Below are 24,465 nucleotides of genomic sequence, written 5' to 3'. Positions count from 1 at the left end.
CCATGGCGATAAATAGCCTAGATCCATTCGCTGACTCGCTTCATTTTTATGAAAAAATCTATAGGTACACCGGATGTTATGGCTGCCCGTTTACCGTACATTTTCAAAACTGGGGAATTGTTGATAAGCAAGAAGATTTTGTTCAGAACGTAAACAGATTTACCGAATACGGTTTCAATAAATGGGAATTAATATAACCGGAACTTACTTAAACAACTGGAAATACAAATCTATGGAATCTACGTAAGGTCAGTTGACCTATGAACCTGGGACACTGCTGATATGCTACACGACGGTCAATAGTTTGGAAATACTGCCTGGGGTGGGGTCATATCCAGTCTCACAGGCCATGAACCACATCCCTACTGCCGAACAAAACCTCGCTGCAGTACTAAAGCCATAAATGAAACAAGTTTAGTTTTACCCAGGGTTTGTTATCTGCTAAAAAACCAAAATGACTCTTGGGGTCGGCTTACAAAGATATCATATCTATCATGGCTGAATTCCCCATCTCACCGGGGCTCCTTTTCAATATAAATGTGTGTATTTGTTCCTAACAAAATGATATACACATTAAATTATCAGATATTCATGCTTATGGTAGAAAGGTCAGATGTAAATGTTTGGACGGAGGAAAATAAATGTTTGTCAAGTTAAATGACCTGGAACCTATGAAGTTTAACACGTGATTCATATCTGATTTGTTGACTGGACATAGACTAACGCCTAGTCTCTGAATTGACTGGCCATGGACTAACGCCTAGTCTCTGAATTGACTGGCCATGGACTAACGCCTAGTCTCTGAATTGACTGGACATGGACTAACGCCTAGTCTCTGAATTGACTGGACATGGACTAACGCCTAGTCTCTGAATTGACTGGACATGGACTAACGCCTAGTCTCTGAATTGACTGGACATGGACTAACGCCTAGTCTCTGAATTGACTGGACATGGACTAACGCCTAGTCTCTAATGTTGTTGTTGTTACATAAGAAATGCACATAGCTATTTGCTGTGTACTTGGGTAAATGGGTATAATCAGTTTTTTTTCGTAAGACGATTTTCAGATTTCTCTACCAATGGCAAAGTCGTTGTTATTAGTTTACGAATTCAGATACATCAACTGTGTTTTTCAATATCATATATGATAAACCAGGGTCGTAGCTACCAAAATTTACGTATGATGACAGCTGGGCCAACCCTCAAAACTATCTAAATATAAAGCTTTGCAATCTTTCGGACTAATATGAAACAAATGACTTGCTACGTGTATGCAGACATCATATTTTCACATGACCTGATTAAATATCGCGGTAAAAAACACAGAAATAGGATCAAATTGGATCAGTCACTATACCATCCAAGCATGAGAAAAAACCTACACTGCTAGGGTGTTTTGTTACAATCAGATAAGGAATACCATGGATATTTTTAAATAACGGCATGTGGAATCTGGCCTCCTCACATCTTAGGGTGAAGAAATTCTGCTAATGTGGACAGGAGCCCCGTCCCTTTGTCCGCAGACTTTACTAGACCGGACCAACTATATGTTGTTTGTAATAACTCATTGTTTTTGTTCATAAATACATTAAATCTACGAAATCACCGTCTACGAAACGGTGTGGGTTACGAATTCACCGCGTCTACGAACTGGTTCAGCCTACGAAAACAGATTCACGCTGACCTGACCTGACCTACTCACGGGCTTTATACCAAGAGATTGTGGGGCAAATTACTCGTCAGCACTCAACCTGAAAGAGGAAAGTCACGTGAAACACTAGTTAAGATGACCTGGAAAACATGATTTGGTCAGGAATTCATAAAAAGCCCGTGCACTACATCAAGGATAATCTACAACACACATACGTATACACATGTCTCCCCGACTACATGCACTTTGTTCAGTGTACACGTGTTCACTAACATGACGCTCTTAAATTTGTGCAAAAACTTAATGAATGTCGAAAACACGTGTATCGAGAACACGTGTATAATCATGTGTAAAGGTTGGTTGCACACAGATAGTTACCCTTTGCAGTTTGTACTTCACTCGCCTTAACTGTGTAACTTGAGTTACAATGACTTGTGATACACATGGACGATGAAGTAGCACGAAGAAGGGATTGAGGCAACTTGAGAACACTGTGCTACTGCAGCTAGAGGTCTTTGCATGAAGGGGTTAGAATTGTTCTTCACCAACACATGCTGATGTAACAACATCAGGTGATCTGGCTCTGACTTGGCTGGGTGGTGTGTCGTGCCCCAGTTGCCAGATTACCTAGGGAAGGTTGAATATCCAAGTGGTGAAAACTTTCGCTTGTCACACTAAGACCCAGGTTTGATTCCCCCCTCCAACCCCCCGTGGTATTATGTATGCAGACAATTTCTGTTGTCCCCTGCAATGATACTACTTGAATATTGCTAAATGTGGGCTATGACTAAACTCACCTACTCACCCTCTCAATCATGTAGATTGATGCTGGTTGTGTTGATCACTGGATTGACTGTCAGATGCAAACTCAAAAATTCTTTACTAACCACGGCCATAAAGCTTGAATATTACTGAGGGCACCATTAAACAACAACATAACACTAACAATTCAAACCCTGTTACACATCCACACATTCTTTTATTCCTCCTGACATATATAAGTGTCATACATAGATAGCACTCAAAAGTAATCTTGGATTCAAAATTAAGCGGCTCTGCACCCACAGAGGGCAAAATGTTAAAATACAGTATCTTGTTCTAAACACAGACTTTTCTCAGGTCTTAATTTATTACCTTATGAGGCATAACAATAGTGCCCAAAATGAAATAATATAACATCATGCAGTAAATATTCATCTTGTGTTAGTTGTGGTACCAGTGAAATACTCTTAACTACAAAGTCATTAGATCTGCACTGGTTTTAACATCATAGCCTGAACTGGCAAATTTTTATTTCAGTGACTGAGTGAGACAGTGAGAACCCAGATACCTGGACCCCAAATACATGTGTATCTGGACACCTCCCCGTCCAGTACATTGTTGTAAACAGGGATGGCAACAGGTGAATGTGATTTCAGCTGAACATCAACTAGGGACCTTGGGGCTGGAGAACCCCCAACAGAGTCCAGGATCAGTTGATTTGCATTTAAATCTGATTTCTGCGGATTTGTGGAAAACTGCAATACCTGCACACACAAAAACAATCTCTATAAAACGTGACTGTCTGTAACAGATATGCGTTTTCTGTTTCCAGATGGTAAATTTTATATACCATCCAACTAAATCAACACAAAAATGACTCACTAATCCACAAAAGCTTTGATCTTCTGCTGACCGCATGCAGTAGAATGAGGATTCAACTGTCTTGACACAAGACAAGGTCTGCTAATCCAGATTAATGACCCATCAGCAGAGTATTGTGGTCATTAGCAATCAAAACAAACATGATGTTTTGGGAGTGATTTTAAGCCAGAAGTGTATGTTCGCTACCATTTCAACACCAAAACCTGGATGACAGAAATCTTGATGATGTAACGAATGTGTCCATATATCCAGGGTCTCACTGTACATGCTGATTATTGCTGCAAACTTCATCCAAATATCAGCCTGAGGAGTCTGGATAAACCCTAACATGAAACCCAATGACACTTTAACTCTACACCAGTGAGCGTGTAGAATTATCATGCTGGTTTGAGGTCTATGTCCTTTGATTGTGAAGTCATATCCTGAATGTCTTTTGTCTCAAAGTCTCCAGTTCCCTTGACTCCACTGAAAGTAACAGCGTCATCCTGTGATGTCACTTCCTGCCCAACTGCAGTTGTCTCCCCCTGGTCCTGTGATTGCCTTGTCTCCAGGTCATGCTCCATCTCCTTCTGTTTGTGATAGTCATGTCTGGCTGCATCCAGGAGGACATTAGACAACAGGTACCGAGTTTCTCGCTGTCTTGGCTTAACAGGGGGCCATGGGTTACCTGTAAACATAGGAGTGAGTCAGTGAGTGACTGAATGAGATTTAATCCTGTGGTTAACATAATGAGCATCGAGTGAGTGATTTAAGTTTTACATGACTTCTAGCCATATTCCAGCAATGTCAAGGCATAGAATACCAGAAATGGGCTTCACACTTTGTACCCATGTGTGGAGTCAAACACCAGTCTCCAGCAGGACAAGCAAATGCTTTAACCAATATTCTACCAAAATGCCTCTGTGAACACAGTGAGTGAGTGATGGAGGAAGTTTCACGCCGCTTGTATCAAAATTCAAAAACAATATCATGGCAGGGATCTACAGAAATGAGCTTCGAACATAGTACATTTGTGGAGAATCAAACTCAGGTTTTCAGTGTGGTGGGTCAATGATTTAACTTTTGGGCTAACCCACCGCTTCACTAAGCATAGAATTTAGTGTGATGTTATGCTGCTTTCAGCAATATTCCAACTTTTCAGCTATGTCTGGTATTTTACCCATAGTAAACTTAACACTATGGATAAGTATTAAAGACCTAGTTTTGCATTATCGCATTTTGGGCATTTGTAAAATACATCAGAATTGAGAAAATTAAGAACCGTAAAGAAAGTCCATTTTGAACACAATACTGCATCTCATAAACTTGCCCACTCTTGGCACTTACTTTTGAATCCTACATTCCTTATGAATGCAATTTGTGCATGATGCCTGTGTATAAGAATAAAATAATATAGAGGTGTGTAACCATGGTAACAGGTCAGAATTGCTGGTTGTGTATGAGAATAAAATAATATGTAGGTGTGTGACCATGGTAACCAGGTCAGAATTGCTGGCTGTGTAATGTTTGTTTTGATTGTTGTTAACCGTAGCACTAAGCAATATTATAGCTATACAGCAGTGTTCTGTATATAATGGACTCAGGACCAGACTATCTGGGTCATCCATATCATGATAAATCAGTTTACACACCTGGGTGGATGTATGGTCTTACGCCCCTTTTAGCCTTATCCCAACAATGGTACAGCACAGGGAACAAGAAACTGACTTCATACATTGTACCCACGAGGGGTATTGAACCCAGGTCTTCAGCATGACAAGTCAACCATTTTGTCACTGGGTTACCCCACCGTGCCACAGGCAATGAAGAAATGACATCAGCTGAGGATATCACTTGACTCAGCCTTAATATGGATAATTACTGATTGAGGCATGAAAACGTAATTTGAATTTCTAAACAATTCCATAGCGTAAATCAGTTGAACTCTGCAACATCCACAAAGCCATCACTGACATAGCCTGTTTCATGCAGTAGGTCTGACAGAGTTGTCTCCCTTCAAAGCACAATGCACGTACCATTGTGTATAATGGGTCTTCACACTCGAGATGTGAAGGGTGTTTACCTTTATACTGCTATAAGCAATACTCCAGTAACATCACACCGAGGGACATCAGAAATGGGCTTTACACTTTGTACCTATGTGAGCAATTAAACCTTGGTTTTTTGTGTGATGACCAACTGCAACCCCTTGCCTACACTGTCTCTCAAACTCGTAATAAACATCTCTCTCTCTCTCTCTCATCTCTCTCTCTCTCTCTCTCTCTCTCTCTCTCTCTCTCTCTCTCTCACTCTCTCTCTCCTCTCTTCTCTCTCTCTCTCTCTCTCTCTCTCTCTCTTCTCTCTCTCTCTCTCTCTCTCTCTCTCTCTCTCTCTCTCTCCTTCTCTCTCTCTCTCTCTCTCTCTCTAACACTGGATTAGAAATGTTAGACTATGCACAAGTGTCACTGAATTTTACTTGTCGTAAAAAGATAAACATATACTAAACATCATTCCTGGCAAGAAATTTCAGTTTAAGTGAAACCGACAAACACAAAAACACCACTGTGTTTAGTCTGACTCTGAGTTGATGAAACAACCATAACCCTTCATGAATTAAGTTTCTAAATCATGGTCATTAGAACCCAACATGCATGCATGCATTTAAGCAAATACTTTTTACTTGAATTTGGAATTATTTTGTCACAGTTAAAGATGCATGATGGAGTGAGTAATGTCATTTTCTGAATCAAATTGATTTTTTTATATTTATCCTGACTCATGCTAATTACTTATCTCCTCTTCTCTGGCGAAGGTAGTGGAACCACCTGAAATCCCTTGAAGTTCCCTTCTAGAAAGAAACGGATGTGAAATACACTCAACCATGTGTAGCCTCCCTTTTCCCACGCCCTAGGTCATGTGAGCAGCTATGCTTGTTACTCTCTCTTTGTATATCACCCGACACACGAATATAGGTATTCAGCGTGCCTAGGCGGGGCAGCTGGGAGGGCTTTTGTCATGAGTCAGGATAAGTATAAAATATTAATTTTATTCAGAAAATTACATATTTTTCCTTATCCTGACTCATGCTAATTGCTTACAGAAACCGACGGAAACAGCAGTGGGTCAGGCTGCACTGGATTCTGCCAACTGTCAAAAATTATGTCCAATAATTTTTTCCCCTTTACGGGAACTTTCCCCTTTACGGGAACTTGTAACGGCAATAATATAGTCCTGCTCTTCTAATATTCATTGTAGATTCCTAGGGGTGGGGGGGGATCACATCCAGTCGAACTTATCCTCAGCCGAAGGTTTCATTGACTCGAATGTGACATCAAAAGTAACTAGCATCCTGCTAGTTTCTGATGCAACTAATTGTTGAGGTATTGTAATCAAGTGGCGACCCTTCTTCATGTACAAGTATCTTCATTACAAGTACAGGGTCATAATCACTCATGCTAGTCTGTTTAAGACGTGTGCATGGACTTTCCACCATTATACTCCACAGACTGTCTGGCTTCTACAAGTCACGTGATAAAACAGGTGAGTGAACTCAGTGCCTTCGTAGAACTGTTAGTTGCTGAGCAACAATAAGAAGCCCAAACTGATGAATGCCAGAGATGTCCTCCGTAGCTATGTCTGATAGGCAGTGGTTGGCAAACACTGTGTTTGACTTCCAAAAGCAGCCCTCCATTATAGTTGATAGCGAACAATTCCCATGTAGCGCTAGAGTAGAGGCCAAGGTTCTGACTTCATGAGGGTTGGAGGTTCCAATCCTGCTGCTTTATTGGCTCTCAATGTAACAGCTCTGATCCACACTGAGATAGTTTTGCAGGATACTTCCATAAGTGCCTCAGTAGATATAGGGATAAACAGGCAGTTGAAACGTTGCCTTCTAGGCTTGGAATGTGCGATGTATATCGTCAGTGCTCTGACTGGACATAATGATAAATCTTGAGTATCATGGGGTCCAGGGATTGAAGATAGTACCGGTATGTGGAATTGTCAATCCGGTTGACCTGGCAGCTGATTTCTCGCAAGAAAATCCCATCGCAGACCCACATGAGCTGTCCGAAGATGACTTGCATCAAAACTCATGCAGTTGAAGTCTAGAGAATGAATTCTGACATTCATACAGCTGTAGCCAAGGCAAGTAAAAAACAGCGTCTTCTGACGCAGCAGTTCAAGTGAGGTCCGATCAAGCGGCTCGTACACATCACTTGTGAGATGTTGGAGTACGATGTTTAGATCCCATGCTGGAACTCTAAATCTACATTGCTGATCTTCCAACTTGAAGGAGTGTAACAAAGCATGTAGCTCTGGTACCTTAGTCAGCTTGGTCCCTGTTTCCATGGTGATGACTGAGCTGAGAACTGCCAAGTATGTAGATAATGTAGAGCCTATCAGACCTCTGGAATATCGTAGGTGACATAAATATTCTGCTATCTGCGGATATGTTGTCTTTATCGCTGTGAAGTCTAAATTCTTCTTGGTGTACGTCTCAAACCACTTCCACTTGTCATCACAAAGGGTGCGAGTGAATTTCCGTAAGGCTAAGGTAACTGCTTTCGCTGCACTTGAGTATCCTCTGTATTTTAAACAGGTTTTTGATACCTTCCACACATTAAGTCGGAACACAGATGGGTTGCTGTGTGCCTGTTTCGTGTGGGGATGGACGAGAAAATTTTCCCAATCTGGTAGTTGTAGTATTGGTTGTTTTAACTCCTCTATGAGTGCTGAAAACCAATGTCTCGTTGGCCAGTAAGGCACGACCAAACTCAGTTGTAGCCTCCTGGTCTGTTTTATTCTCTGACTTTTGGTAGCAGCACTGGAGTTGGAAAATGCGAATGCACTTAGTCCTTCCCATGGGATGTTGACAGCGTCTGCTACCCAGACTAACGGATGTGGTACTGGTGATACAAAGGTTGTTGTCTGTTGAACCTTGTTGCAAAAAAGTCTATTTGCGGTAATCTGAATACTGGCTGATTAGTTGAAACGCCTCTTGATGCAGCATCCACTCTGTTGAGGCTGGACAAGAGAACAAGATAAGGTGTCTGCCATGATGTTGCAGACTCTTGGTACGTGACATGCTTTTACTTGGAGAATCAGACTGTCGACCATGTCGAAGAAATGAAACGTTATGTATAACAGAGATGGCGATCTCATTGATCCTTGCTTGTTTATGTATTAAGCCACTGGTGAGTTGTCTGTGTGGATCACCAGTAGCTTGTCTCTCAGTGTTGTTGATCAGTGACGGATAACATGCATCACCACTTTCATCTCCAACTGGTTGATGTGAAGAGCAATTTTTCCTCTTTCAGATTCCTGCTGCAACCTCGTTGTTTAGATGGGCACCCCATCCTTTGAGAGACATGTCTATAAAGAGATGGTTGTTGAATGCCGACTGTAACTTAGAAGTTTCTGCGCAAGCCTTCGCCTGGTGAGTCCACCAAAGCGAGTAGGGTGGTCAAGACTTGAAACCGTGACTCAGGAATCGCTGTCATAGACGTAGCTGTAGGCATCTTTGTCTGGTCATGTCCTGAGCTGATGTGAGCAGGCCGAGTAGACATCGTCACTGTCATAGTGGTAAAGGAGAGAGTAGAACTTGTTCTAACATTGGCTTGACCTTTGACCCATCGAACCTCTGGGACAGCGATATATTTCAATGCAGTGATGAATCCAATCCCAAGGAATTTAGATTCACAAGTCATCCGAGCTGAGTTAGTAGCCTGATAGTGAAGTCCATCTGTAGACTGAGTTGACTTCTCTCACGATGAGCTTGTATGCCGTGAAGATATGTCATTCTTCGCCCTCAGATAATCGACTTTGCTCCTTGTGAGCAAGTTGACATGCGAAGGGAGTCTATTTATAGCTGGCTGCCTGTCCGATCAGAAACTGTCATTCATTTTTTTTTTTTTTTTTTTTTTTTATTTTTCCATTTTTACTTTGATACACAAGTCCATTTATGATGAGTACATTCTGTGGGTTTGTAATTAAGGAAAAGAGAAGATACATAATATAACATGCAAAAGTTAGGGCATCATTCAGAAAACAGACCATGGCAGATAGACCAAAATTTATAAAAGTGATCAATTTTTGAACATATCGCAGCTGAATATTTTGTTAGTTCATAATATTTTTTAAGTTCCAGTTGTAAAAACCGAAAAGTTGGCATCTGTTTGGATGTTTTACAGTCGAAGATAATCTTTTTGAATAGAATAAGAATTATGTTGATTGGGTCATTATTTTTCTGGTCGAATCCAAGCAGAATTTGTTTTTTAGTGAACTTTAAATTTGCCTCGAGGTTATTGTTGAGCCAGTTTTGAAGATTTCGCCACATGTGACTAACCTTGCTACAGTCGTAAAATAAATGTGTTATTGTCTCTATAGAAGCCGAACAATAGCTACACAGGTTATTGTCAACATATTGCATCTTATAGAGTCTATTTTTTGTTGGTAAAATATGATGCAAGAGTTTGTATTGAAACCATTGCAGAGCGGTATCTTCAGAACAACGGAAGGGGATATGGTTGTATTGTTGCCAATAGTTTGTATCAATATTTTTCTCTAGAATTCTATTCCATTTTACGCAATGTTGATTTTTTATTGATTTTGTTTCCAGTAGGACCCTGTAAAATAATTGACTGCCTTGTTTTTGCCTATTCAAAAGGTTTAACATATATGGTTGCAAAGGGTTTTGTTTTTTCCTAATTGTTTCTAAGCTAATATTTCTTCTTTTGAGGAATGTTTTAATTGAGTTTATTACACCTGAATATTCTACAAAATTTGTTTTTACATTGTATCTATTTTCAAAGATATCTCGAGAAAGGAGATCGTTTATAAATATTACACCTTTTGCATTCCAGTTTCGGTAAAATATAGTTTTCTTATCGATTAAAATATTTTGATTGTACCAAATAATTTGAGAGGTAATGTTTTGTGAATTTGTTGCCCCATCTGCGGATAGTAGATCCCACCAGGCATTCAGGAGATCACAGTAGAAGTTGTTTCTTACAAGTGGATTGATAATGTTTCTAAGATTTGGACAATTATATTCGAAGATCGTTGCAGATCCCAGTTTAGGCAAATTTTCAGAAAAGAGATTACACCATTTGGTGTGGTTATTATAAAATCGTCTTATTATGGAAATTTTTTGAGCTTGCATTATTTCTTTAATATTTGGTGCATTAAGACCCCCATCTTTTACAGTACATATTAATTGATCATGTTTCACCTTATCGGGTTTGTTCCCCCATATAAATCGGAAACATTTACCTTGCAAATCCTCAATCATTTTATCCGGAGGGTTAGGAAGAGAGGCAAACAAATGGTTTAGTTTTGGGAGGACAAGCGATTTCAAGACAGTTATTCTGCCCAGTGGGGTTAGGTTTCGAGTTGACCATATTGACATGAGGGATTCGCAATGTCTTAACTTATCTTTGTAGTTCAAATCAATCATTTCTTTAATATCCAGGTCAAATTTTATCCCTAATAGTTCAAAGTTTCCTTGTTCCCAGTTTAAATTGCACTTCTGACAAAGTTTAATTCTTGAACGTTTCTTTGAGCCAATCCAAATTATTCTAGTTTTGTCGATGTTGACCTTTAATCCTGAAAAACGGGCAAAGAAAGTTAAGGTTTGGAGCACTGCGTGTAGACAACGTTCTGTTCCATCTAAGGTGCAGGTTGTATCATCAGCAAACTGATTTAGCAGATATTCTACATTGCCTACATGGATTCCTTTTATTTCTGCTTTATTACGTATCATTGTTGCAAGAATTTCAACACAAAGTATAAAGAGATATGGTGATAATGGGTCACCCTGACGACAACCCCCTGTGAATTTCAAAGCTATCTGTCCCAAAACCGTTTACCAGGACACTCGATTTAATATTTTTATAGAAAACCTTTATCCATTGTTTTATTGATTCCCCAAAATTAAAGAAGGTTAAAGCTTTTTCAATAAACGACCAATCAACAGTGTCGAAGGCCTTTTCGAAATCTATCAATAATAAAAGTCCGGGAATTTGATATGTATCAGTATACTCAATTAAGTCATATATCTGTCTGGTGATATCCCCTATGTATCTACCAGACATAAAGCCTTTTTGATCTTCGTTGATCAGTAAGTTCAACACAGGTTTTATTCGTTTAGAAATTGCCATTGAAACAACTTTATAAAATATTGATAACAATGATATTGGACGCCAATTTTTCATAAATTGTCTTGGTTTATTTCCCTTAGGTATACATGTGATAAGTCCCTGTTTTTGTGATACTGATAATTCTCCATTTTTATATCCATAATTCAAAGAACGAACCAAATATTTGCCTAAGTCACACCAAAATTTTAAGGAATTCTGCGGTGAAACCATCTGCACCAGGACTCTTGTTATTTTTAAGACATTTTAGGGAGGCAAGAATTTCATCGTCTGTAAGTATACCTTCCAATTTCGCCGCAGCATCACTACTTAACCTCGGAACAGAATAGCCTTTAAGCAGATTATCTAAATTTATGTCAGAGACATCATGTTTGCTGTACAGTTTTTGGTAGAACAGTTTTACTTCATTCTCAATGTCAGTTTGGGACTCAAGAATACGTCCGTTTGAGTCTTGTAATCTAGAAAAAGATTTATTAAGGAAATTTCTAGATTCCAGTCCCAAGAAAAAAGAGGACGGTTTTTCGCCTTGCTTAATCCAAGTCGCTTTCGATCTTAGAATTGAGCCTTGGGTTTTAAATTGATATACTTCTTCAAGTTCCTGTTGAATAGCCTTTATTTCGGTGATTATTTCCTTTTTAACGGTTTCACTATTAGATTCATCAAGTTGTATTTCTTTTTCATTTAACTTATCAGAAAGATATTTTTCTCTCTTAATTCTTTCCTTTTTTTGGAAGGATGAGTATTTAATGGTTTCTCCTCTGATCATTAATAAGATAGTTTCGAAGAGAAGTTGGTCATTAATGGTGCAGTCATCAGATTCTGTATCTACTTTATACTGAGCAACTGTTTCTGAAATAATACTTTTCACTTTCTTTACATAAATATGGTCTCTTAGTAGAGAGTTATTAAATTTCCAAAACCCTTTGCCGCGTTTTAGATCCGATAGTTTGAATGTCATTGATATCAACGAGTGGTCTGTTTTAAAGCCTGGTTCTATGTCTGATTGTATAATTGAGGGTAATATATTATTGGATACAAGAAAGTAATCTAAGCGCGCCTGTTTAAGTGGAGTGGGTTGTCGCCAAGTATATCGCCGGTCGTAGGGGTTCATTTCACGCCAGGCATCAACGAAATCTAAATCTTCTTTTAATTGTACAATTTGGTCTCTGGCCTTAGAGTTATTCATATGCTTATAATTGAATGTGTCAATAGAGAATTCTTGTACAGCGTTCCAATCTCCACATAAAATCACATGGTCACTTTGAAATCTTTCTATTTTTTGCTTAAGGGATATATAAAACTCTGCATCGTCATTGTTTGGACCATAGAGGTTAACAAGAGCGAGTTTATAGCTATCTAAATTCATTTCAATTAACAGCAATGTAACAGCCCGCAACCCACGGGTAGTACGAATAGTATCGGAAGGTGGAGCCCATCTGGTTTTTGAAAGGGATAGTGGAGTCTAACATTTCATAACTGGAAAGATAATTTGGTGAAACAGTGTTAAAAACAATTACTATTGGTTGCAGCAATCCGCATCCCGTAAACCACGAGTATTAAGAGAGAAAAAAAAAAAAAAAAAAAAAAAAAAAAAAAAGATGAATCATTACCCACTGTTATTTCCTTTGCTCCAGTATGTGCTCCATATCATCTCGCAAAGAAAGAGAAGGACTCAAAAGCAAAGGCAAAAACATATCTCTCAGGTAATCACGCCGCATGTTCTGAGTTATTAAAATAGATTCCCGCGCACAGCGAGAGACTAGTAGTGGAACATATCAAAGGTTTTTGTTGAGCACCTTTGGTTTATCAAAATGAGGTAGTGAAGATCAGCATGAACAATACAAAACAAGATTGATATTACCTGCATCGTTGTGCAAGCAGTGCCCCGTGAACCGAAAAGAAGGCCATAATTGTCGCATGTTACAGATAGACATAATTCGGTAGAAACAAATACATAAACAGATTACTATTGTCTGGTTTTTGTATCAAGTCACAGCTCGTAAAACGCAGGTATTAAAGTATTTGTCCACTTACATGTATCACTACTCACTACGTGTGCTCCAATATATGTTCCATACAATCATAAAATCAGACAGAGGAGACACTAAACATTCAGAGCCAAGGAAAGCACGTCTCCTCAAGTAATCGCGCCACGTGTCCCTAGCTAGAGAAACACGCTGCTGCTCTGAGCCCAAAAAGCACGTAAGATCGAACACGATGACCGTGCAACTAGTTATTGAAATGTAATACAATACCCAAGCATCTCGGTATGAGCAATAGAAAGGCAAAATTAATATTGTCTGCTTGGTTGTGCAAGCAGTGCCTCGCGAACCAAAGAGGTCATAATGATCGGCATGTTATAGATTGAGACATAATTCGATGGTAAGATAAATACAAGAACAGATTACTTGTCTGGTTAGTTGTAGCACACAACTCGTAAAACACAGGTATTTTAGTACTTGCTCACTTACATGTATCGATACTCACTGCGTGTGTTCCAATATATGCTCCATACAATCGTAAAGTCAGACGGAGGAGACACAAAACATTCAGAGCCAAATGAAGCAAATAGTCGCGCCACATGTCCCAAGCTAGAGAAACACACTGTCGCACAGAGCGCGAAAAGCACGTAAGCTCGGACACGATGGCCGTGCAGCTGGTTATAGAAATGTAGTTCACATTTGTTATACACAGGCATGGCGTTAAGAACAATAGAAACACAAAATTAATACTGTCTGCTTGGTTGTGCAAGCAGTGCCTCGTGAACGGAAAAGGAGGTCATAATTTACGGCATGTTATAGATAGAGATATAATTCGGTACAAACAAATACAAAAGCAGATTACTATTGTCTGGTTAGTTGTAGCACGCCACAACTCGTAAAACAGGTATTTAAGTAATTGTTTACTTACATATGTCGATACTCACTACGTGTGCTCCAATATATGTTCCATACAATCATAAAATCAGACAGAGGAGACACTAAAACATTCAGAGCCAAGTAATCGCCCCACGTGTCCCAAGCTAGAGAGACATATTGCCGCTCCGCGCGTGTGAAAAGCACGTGAGGTCGAACACGATAACCGTGCAACTTATTATATAAATGTAATAAAATGCACAGGCAAATCGCAGGTATTGTATAATGTATCATAACTCAAAATATAACGTGATAATTAAAGAGTTGTTTTTGGAAATCCTTTTTCCACATTGTTTGTGTTTGTATAGAGGAATCGGAAAGGAACAGCCGAAATTACCGGTTGTTGTGCACCACCGAAGTATGTTGTAGGAGGGTATCATTGGTCCATATCGTTTGTTGTGTTTGTAAACACAAAGCATGACGGCCCAGGTATCGGGGACGAAGAATATCTATTGGCATATCTTCCACACAGACGATGGGATTAATGGATCTCTGGTCTCCAATACCACCTCTGTTCCTACGACTCGGACCCTAGTCCAGAGTTTGGTCGTTTCACGGATGTTGTTTGCCTGACGTCCAAGGATGGCTCTCCTTTTTTTCATCGCACCCGGTAAGTCTGTTTGGACACTGTATCCTGTCCCTTTCAGCTGCTTCCTGTCCTCATAAACTGCTTCTCTGTCACTTATTTGGAGAAAGGTGGCTATTATACAGCGAGGAGCGGAAGGGCGATGTTCCCTTTGGTACTCTGACTTTGGCAGGCGGTGTGCAACTTTGAAGTAAATGTCACTAACTCGTTGTTCGCTAAAGTTTAAACAACGCACAAAAAAGTTTCTCAATACCCGCTCGGCATTTTCTTCTGGTTCCTCTGGAATTCCGTAAAATAGGAGATTACTTCTCCTGTCATGAATGTCTTTGAGTATAACTTGTTTTTCCAAAGTCTCATAAGCTTGCTTAACTTTTGTGAGTTCACCACGGAGGTCCCTGATTTCGTCAGTGTGCAATGACACCTCGTGGTCAGTTGCGGCTATTTGGCCTTTCATTTCTGTTAATTCTGTTTTTATAGAGTCTATTGAAGCTCGCAGTTCTGAATTAGTATCCTTAATCAACTCAGCCAACCTTTTTTCCGAAGCTTGTACGACCTCCTCCATTGTTGAGTTTGAGCGTGTGTGTCGCTGGTCCGGCATGGTACACGAACACAGAAAAGTCCAAGAATGTTACAAAAGTTCCAGCGGGTTTTTTTCTCACTTTTAGTAATTTAGGTAAAGTGGGTGTTGCTGGTAACCCAATAATGTATTCATTGGCGAACCTTTCCAGTAAAAAAAGAGAAAAAAAGGTCCGTGGGTTGCGGAGCCGATATGAATCACGTCCGACCTTGTCCCATGCGCAACCGGAACCCCCCCGGAACTGTCATTCATGGCTTCAGATCTCCTGATAGGCAACGCTGGATCTGCTGTTAGAAGACCTCTATGCCGTCTGAAGAATCAAGTGATGCTGTAGACTGCTAATCTAGTGTGTCATCGACATCTTTCCATCATTGCAAGTCTGAAAACTTAATGTAGACGACTTCCTGACACTGGGACAAGAAAAATCACATTCTGCACAGGGCATTGTCTCTGGGGGACCAATCACATTGTAGACGGGATGTCACCAGTCTAGCAGTCAACTGATCATCATGAAATCTTATTCAAACGGCAATACCCTTTCTAGCACTCAGACTTGTCTGTAACCCTGCTGTTTGGCGAGTACGTGTCTAGATGAGTAAAGCACGCGAAAAAACTTTCGCCGCTTGAAGCTGATGTAGACAGGCTGTCTTCAAGGTAGATGTCAGAATTCTTTCCCCGAAAAATAATACCATCATCTCTTGTGATCGAAGGTGTAGTTTGCAGTAGTATCTTGTAGTTGTCTCGAAGAATCTTCGTGATGTATTCGTCGTTGAGTATTCCCCAATGGGGATGTCCAACCCCTTGAAACGGATGTATGGGAACGGCTGAAGGTGGAAGAGAACTTGGACTTGTTAGTGTAATGCTGACTTGTCTGCTTGAGCACCGTTGTCAAGGTGTCAATGGACTTGATCATCATGACTTCTCTGGAGTCTTGCACGACCATCCTTGCTACCTCATTAATTTTGATGACGAAGTAGATTCAGTCCCGCACTAGTTGAGGCGAGGTGTTCAGACATGACCTGCTCATCTGAGTGACGAATGCTGACAGGATCATTCTCCTTTCCTCGTTGGCAGGTTTGCTGAACTTTGCGATGAGAGTCTCCTTGACGGTTCAAATCCGGAAAAAATGCGCATCGTAGTAAGATTTGTTGCAGACGGGACTGATGATTTATAAACTTCATTGACGTCCGGTGCTTTGACGAAGGACTCCATACGATAAAGAGGGAAGCGACAAGCGTTGAATGACGGTACATGATGTTGTTGAAACTCGGTTACTGACTTAAATGCCGTAGATAAAATCTCAGGAATCGTAGATATCGGAGGTAACGGCGGGAACATAAGTGCATCAATGTCGTCATCCTTCATCATGTAAGTATTCACTAGAGTCCTTGGATGGTGAAGCTAAGTCAAGTCCATCCCTGATCCATGATGTAAAATCCGAAAATAGGACTTCCTCCAATGACGACACTCGATAATATCTATCTTCATCCCTCCTTGAGTGTGAAACATTCATTCTGTGTTGACAATCCCTCCTATAAGAGTCCATGGCTAAGCGGGATGATGATTGTTGACAGCACCTTCGATGGACTGGGGAGAGTGACGAAGACCCTCTCACTGGTCTAAGTGCACTCACGCGAGCGCGAATCCTCACTCCTGCAAGTGCACTCACTTGACGCAGGTGAATGTCTCTGTCCGGGCTGGAGCTAGGGAGACTGATGAAGATCCATTTCATTGACGTGTAGACCCAAGCAGGTGCACTCAATCGGCGTAGTTGGATCTCTCTCTCGACTGCGATGTGAAGAGGGGGATGCTGATGACGATCTTCCTCGAGTGTGTGCATACACATCCTCTTCATCCTCCAGCCAGTGCCACTCTAGGTCAGTGCTCATGCCGAGCTGTAGTCAATGATGATGACGAGTGCAGTCGTCTCTCCTCTTCTAAACGTGGCTTATAGCGACGGTTGAGCTGTAAAGTTGTCTACTGTTGATGAAGTCTGCATTGTCTGACGATTCTGCATTGTCTGACCATATTCCTCCGGGTTGAGAGGTGTAGAAGATGCCATTGGGGTAGATTTAGATGATGTCATCTGATGACTGTGTTGGTTGATATCTACCTCGTCGTGTAGAATTAATGGTGGTTTGTTGAAGATAAGTCGTTCATGTAGAACGACGATTTCTTCTCCAAACGATTTCTGCGATGATTTCGAAGAAGATGATTTCCTAGATTTCCTAGATGACCTAGATTTCTTCGGTTGACAGGGCCCTGCTTCTGAGGAAGATCTCTTCTGAGATACAGGGGACGACACCAGACGACCCCAGACATAGCCCCGGAGAAACGCCAGACATTTCACTGGAAAGAATCTCCAAATTTAAATTATTTCTGTTAGACATGACTATTGCAAGTTGCCGTTGCTTGTCCCTCGCATGTCTGTAAACAGACCGTGTATAGAGAGTAAATACTGAATCAGACAACTCTATGCAAAATTTACGACGATTATTAGAAGAACATATGGGTTTGCATGTTGGGCAAATTAAACGAGGATCAACTGCCGACAGCCGTAATCTACATAGCAGAGATGCCAACCCCAAATTGTTGCAAACAGTAGTTTCAACGTTCAAAATTAGTAGTTTGACCATAAGATTTGTAGTCAACTACATAAACAAGATCATGATGGATTCTGAGAAAAAAATAATGATAATACAGTCACGTGGTTAAATTGTTTCCCCCTGGAACTAAATGTGTCAAGTCGCAAAGGTATTCAAAATCAGCGTCGCTAAAATTACGTTTGCTACTTGCAATCACTGCAGTTCAAATATGTCATTAAATTTGATGAATGGAAGGTACTTGAAGTCCGAAAATGTATTTCATCGTTGAAAATGTATGTTTTGTCTATATATCCAAATTTTAATGCAGTTTATTCAAATTTCGTAGGATTTCTTTTGCAATCATATTGGCGTAGTTTGAAGTATAAATTCGTAGCAGCTACGATAAAATCGTAGAGGTCGGTATCTCTGACATAGTAGACACAATTTCATCAATTAGGACAAAGTCTCAAGTGAAGAAATACATGCTTAATATGACATAATTATGACAAATTTTGGTAACACATAATGCACATACAAATCCAAGTACCGTATACGAGCAGAATTTAGTTTAAAGACCAAAATAAAGAAAGAACTTATCGTCATATCAGGACCCTCAGGTGCCTCCAGTCACTAACGTCGGGCGATAAGGACAGAGTGACAAGCATGGCTGGTCACGTGGCCTTGGGCATGATAAAAGGGAGGCTACACATGGGTGAGTGTATTTTACGTCCGCTTCTTTCTAGAAGGGAACTTCAAGGGATTTCAGGTGTTCCACTACCTTTCGTCAGGGAAGAGGAGATAAGCAATTAGCATGAGTCAGGATAAGGAATAACTGGTTTTTATGCCACTTTTAGCACATTCAAGCAATACCATAGCAGGAAGACCAGAAATGGGCTTCACACATTAACACATTGTACCCTTGTGGGGATTTTAACACAGTGTAGCAGCGCAAAATACCCCCCCCCCCCCCCCCCACCAGATTATACCCCGAGGTAAACTATATAGCTCAGTTTATACCCCTGGGGTATATTCTGGACCAGGCCAAAGTATACCCCTCCAGCCCAGAACATACCCATAAAAAGTTATGTTGAAAATTCACTCAATATGAGATTGTGACTCTGGGACATTGTGACATTGTTCTTGGTGTCATATAAAGGAATTTGTTGGTGCACTTCGTTTACATTACTGCATAATACAACCCCATTTATGAAGAATTTGTTGAGTGCCTTCCTACAATGTGATATTTTCATCTTTGAGTAACTCAGCCATGCTGATATATCATCAACATTAGTAGTTAGTTATTTGATTTATTTACAGTCATGCACACAACTAAGATATTTCAGCGACGAGGTAGTACACTTTATTAAGGAACGAAACTGTCAAAACATCAAAGAATGCATATTGTCATTGTTTCACTGAATAAAACATCAACTACTGACTGGTGAAGTGTCAAAAGACTTCCTAAAAATTCATGAATTATACTAATCGTCATTCTCTTCCCACAGAGTTTACTTGTCATATCTTCCTACGAACCTCTGTTCTAATAAGGCCATATTTTGAGGTTCTCATAAAATCCCGTAGCGGCAAAAATGGCAGCAGATTTATCTCCCTTTTCTTCTGTCCAATCAGAACACTTATTACATCGACCTAGATTCAACTTGACAAATGCAAGCAATGTGGAGAAACAAATACGACATGACTGAGTTCTGTCTAGAAGAAACATTTGAGTATCGCGCTCGGGAAGATGTTCTAGTTTTCACGATGCATCCGAAATTACCAAGATCTTGCGAACGATCACTTTTGAAACAAGGTTGCTGACTGCACAACTAAATCTGACTGGCTCCAATCACAAGTCTTGAACGCTCGCACCATGAAAGTGTCGTATTAGAACAGAGGTTAGGTAGGAAGATGTGACAAGTAACCACTGTGGGAAGAGAATGACTAATCGTGAATAATGACTGAATTGGATCCACTGAACATGCAGGTGAAAGCTCAGCCCTAACATCAAAACATATACTCATGGAAACAAATATGGGAACACATGAAAGTACATGTACAAGTGTTCCTTATTTATTTACAGAATTTCCATCTCATTGGAATACAAAGCATGAGAAGAAGCCTGGATAAGAATAAAGGAACACCTGCACTTTCATATGTTCACTTACTTGTTTCCAAGAGTACATTTATGAATAAACATGCTAAAATCCTAGCCTTTGCTGCAGCATATATTCTACATTTATTAACATTTACAGAATAAGTCCTTATTGAATTGAATACTTCAGCATAACTAGAAAGGGGCAAGGGGGGATGTATTTTCGGTATTTAATGCAGACAAGCATCTTGCCAAATATGACAGTGAGTCAGTATTACACTTCTTTCAGCCATGTTCCAGCAATATCACAGCAAGGTACACCAGAAACGGGCTTCATACATTGTAATCGAGGGGAATCAAACCCAGATCTCCAGTATGGCAAATGAACGTTTTAACCACAAGGCTATCCCACTGTCCCTAGATAGGACAGAACCATGGTACATTGCTAGTTACCTTTGAGTTCAAGAATGGCCATGGCACCACCTGGGCCGGGGTACTTGGTCGGAAGGTTCCACATGGATGTGAAGCTGTGTGGACTGTTCTGGAACCGTGGTACCAACACCTTGAACAGCTTGTGGATCAGATCCTTCTCCTTCAAATGGACATAATCTGTAGGACCCCGCACTACTGGTACACCACAACACACTTTTCAAATGTCATAATATATTTCTTAAGTTCGAGTACTTGGCAAAAAAATAAAATAAACTTTGTGATTATTCAGCTTTGATTGTCAAACTGAATTTTTATTACATTTCCATTATAATGTATAATGGAATATGGGTACTCGTTTGTTAGTCCACAATTCAAAACCACTAGTAGTACTGTGACTGAACAAACAATGCTACATCATTTGGTTGATAACAAGTTGCAAACTATGCACAAATATAACATCGCTGCACAAACTTAGACTGTGGACTTAGAGGCAACAAAATTCCTGTAAAGTTAGTGAGTGGGTTTAATTTTACACTGCACTCAGCAATATTTCCATCCGTATGGGAGCGGCCTGTAAATAATCGAGTCTGGACCAGACAATAAGGTGATCAACACCTTGACCATCAATCTGCGCAAATGGGAACTGATGACATGTCTCAACCAAGCCAGTGAGTCTGACCACCTGATCCATTTAGTCGCCTCTTACAACAAGCAGATTCACCATTTATGGCAAGCATGGGTTGCTGAAGGCCTATTCTACTCTGGACCTTCACGGGTCATTCCTGTAAAGGATGGAAGCAGTAATGTAATGAAGGCATCACATGGTTGGATGGAACTTGCCACAAATGTAAAAGAAGGTGAAGGTCAACCTACCAGCAGCCAGTAGTTGGCCATCTCCATGGTCGGAGGATGCTGGTCCCCATGTTTCATGGCAATCTGGATGAGCTGCAAATCACATTCCGTAAAAACACAATAAGAAAAGCAAAAACAGGAATTAAAAAAAAACAATTGGGACCATGTTTTAATGATTAACACCATCCTCTGGAAGAAGTGGTGAATATGACAGACTAGTGACTTCAATGTTATTCAGAGACCAGTGAATATCAAGAGGAACTCGTTTTATATGACTCCCAAACAGTGTAGAAATAGTTTCCAAACTGTCCTAGCCATTCAGGCTTACTAGCCCACAAAATAATTCATGAGCCCAAAGCTTGAATGTGGACACAGGTTTTGTCATTAAGCTGGTAAAATGATGAAAATTTTTATCAGGCCATTATCTGTCATGATTTAAAAGTGTATTACTACTTAACAACTCAGATATGTGATATATTTACAAAATGACACCATGAAAATTAACCAGTCAGTTGGGCTAGTAACTGTGGACCTTTACTGGCATGGCTGGATTTTAACAAGCCACAAGCTATTTCACACACTGCTCCAAAATCTCAGTTATGGTGATTTTTTGTGCCATGTTTGGAAAGATACACATGATACATCTGATGGAGCTGTTGACAGTATAGGTGAGTGAGACTGAGCGAGTGAGCAACTGATAGTTATATAAAAGAACATCAGTATTATAGCAAGTCGGAAGGAATACATGTCTTAGAGGTTTACATAATGCTTGTCAAAACACTGGCATAAGAAAGTTTGGAAATAAATATGTGTTGTAGTCCTTCACCAGAAGGATTAGTGACATTCAAGAGCTCCATATGATTCAGTCATGTTTACAAAATGTGTGTACTGCCTTAATTCACACCTTATCAAAACCAACTTAAAGTTTGTTGTTCGCCATGTTTACTAGTGAGGAAACTGTATCTGTTGTTTATGTCTTGATTCAGCAATTTAGCATAGCAACTAGAAACATACTCTCTTTGTTTAATGTGAAGTTTTATATCCTAAGAAAATTTATCTGTCTTTAGAGCCAAACAACAATAACAATCATGATGATGCAAGCAAAATCTTTCAGATTCAATGGACAAATTATAACGTGTATTTGATCATTGACTCTTACCTAAGTGCAGACAACCCTCGATCTTTGTTTTTAGAAATAGTTAAAATATCTCCTTTCAATAATAAAAAAGGCAATGCCTGTGATGAAGCTCGCAGGATGTGAGGGAGAATAAAATTATTAAATACACTTCAGCGGAGAATTTGAGTGCACATACAGAACTTATGGTCTCAAGCTTTACATCTAGTAAATTTGAAATGTGTCCCTGCTGTTGACGACTACGACGATGATAACGAATTAAGTTTGAAATGTTGATCTCCCTACCAGGACATATATTATGGCATTGTGTAGGACACAATGCAAGGTGCAAGTGTAACAGTACTGAGTATACACTTCGACAAGCTGCATCAACATGATAACGTATTAAAGCACATATTGAGCTTTCACAAAGCTTCATAGATGAATCAGTGAATGAAGGTAAACATTAAGAGTCATCTCCCTTATTCAACGCTATTGCTCTAATCATTGTAGTTCACATGAATGAACTCGTATTCCTTGGTACAGTGCGAAGTCCTCTGGTTATTTGCTGGACAATAGTCACTGCTGATTATCAATACAATGTTACATCTGTGTACGGAGGCAGTCGATCGACAATTAACAGACATCACCAAATGAAACAGAGTATGTGGCGTCTAAACTCACTGTACAGAACGAACAGTCAACACAAAGTTGTACACTCATGCGCGCCTTGTACGTGCGCTTCCTTACCCGTTCGGCATATCCCCTCGCCTCGTCCGCCGTACCGTATGGCACCTCAAGTCTCTCGTGCCGCACTAAGCCTGTCACTATCTTCCTAAGACGCTTCAGTCTGCCCTCGGGGCCGCTGCCTAGCCCTTCTAGGGAGGCCATCTTCCGGGGACGAGCTCTGATCCCAAACCGTAACATTTTCAACGATGTCTCTCAGAACATGCGACCCCATGCGTTTCTGCGGAGCTGCTATAAGTTAGTTCCGCGGATACAGGCTTCTGGAGACGAATATTAATAATTTCTTAAACATATGTTTGATCATTTCAACGCTTAGTTACTTGTGAAAATATAGAGAATCATTTACATTTTGCATTTGCTATTATTTGTTACAATACTCAACTGGTTCTGGTAAGCGTAACAGCGGTTGAGCATTGATTAGATTGGTCTCCTGCCTCTGTTGCGCGCTGGAATGAAGCGCAGAATGTCCAAAGAATCAGGCTTGGCAACTAATCAGCCTGAAGCTTACCCCACCGTGGCAACAGTCTCAAATGAAAATTTCTCTTCTAACTGGGAAATATGAATTTAAAATTATCACTAGGATTTAGTTAGTTTGTTTGTATAATATTGTGAATATTTATAATAAAGTTGTATGGTTGAGTCAAAATGGAAAAAGTGAATATCTCCAGTCAGAAATATTTTTGGGTAGCAATAACCTATTAGCAGAGACCATATATGGTCCCTGCTATTAGTTAAACTCTTTTCACTCCTTCTTAAAGTGATTGCTGCGCTGTTTTTAAAACAATTTACACAACAAGATAGCAACAGTACTGACAGGGATGTAGTCACTGAGAGTAGTCACTGTAGTCACTGAGCTTGCAAGCGATATATTAACACAGGAAAATAGGACAAAGTTTGACCAATATTGTATAATGGTATGTGTTACTGAAAACTGGAAATTTACAGACATCTGACCATGTTCCTCACTGTTAAATCTGTCAAGGGTTCAAATGATAACGAGTGTCAGACTTAATCCGTGACCAGTATCTCTTATGCTAACAGAACCAAGGTGCAATGCATCTATCTATCTGCTGTTTGTAGTTCACGCTGGTCAAATCACGTGCGTGCCACGTATACCCTCGTGGCATACTCAC

General features: G+C 40.1%; 1 protein-coding gene across 1 annotated transcript; it reads right to left on the bottom strand.

Annotated features, from left to right (window-relative positions):
* Nucleotides 1-2,607: 2,607 nt before the first annotated feature.
* LOC137290480 (large ribosomal subunit protein bL17m-like) lies at nt 2,608-23,770 on the bottom strand. Its single transcript, XM_067821447.1, has 5 exons — nt 23,715-23,770; nt 23,336-23,592; nt 21,493-21,564; nt 20,641-20,779; nt 2,608-3,964 (listed from the first exon to the last, which is right to left on the bottom strand). The coding sequence occupies exons 2-5, from the start codon at nt 23,510-23,512 to the stop codon at nt 3,675-3,677; spliced, it is 678 nt and encodes a 225-aa protein (XP_067677548.1). The 5' UTR covers nt 23,513-23,592; nt 23,715-23,770; the 3' UTR covers nt 2,608-3,674.
* Between the last annotated feature and the right edge of the window lie 695 nt (nt 23,771-24,465).

Source organism: Haliotis asinina, chromosome 1 (assembly GCF_037392515.1).
Source record: "Haliotis asinina isolate JCU_RB_2024 chromosome 1, JCU_Hal_asi_v2, whole genome shotgun sequence".
Lineage (NCBI taxonomy): Eukaryota > Metazoa > Mollusca > Gastropoda > Lepetellida > Haliotidae > Haliotis > Haliotis asinina.
Note: the sequence above shows the minus strand (reverse complement) of the source record. Positions and strands in the feature narration are given on the sequence as shown.

Excerpts from the sequence above, each read along its gene's own strand:
- LOC137290480 (XM_067821447.1), bottom strand. The coding sequence starts at position 23,512 with ATGTTACGGTTTGGGATCAGAGCTCGTCCCCGGAAGATGGCCTCCCTA. Across the intron at positions 20,780-21,492 it reads TGGCCAACTACTGGCTGCTG|GAGAAGGATCTGATCCACAA; the intron begins GTAGGTTGACCT and ends GTCCATTTGAAG. Across the intron at positions 3,965-20,640 it reads GGCCATTCTTGAACTCAAAG|GTAACCCATGGCCCCCTGTT; the intron begins GTAACTAGCAAT and ends CTATGTTTACAG.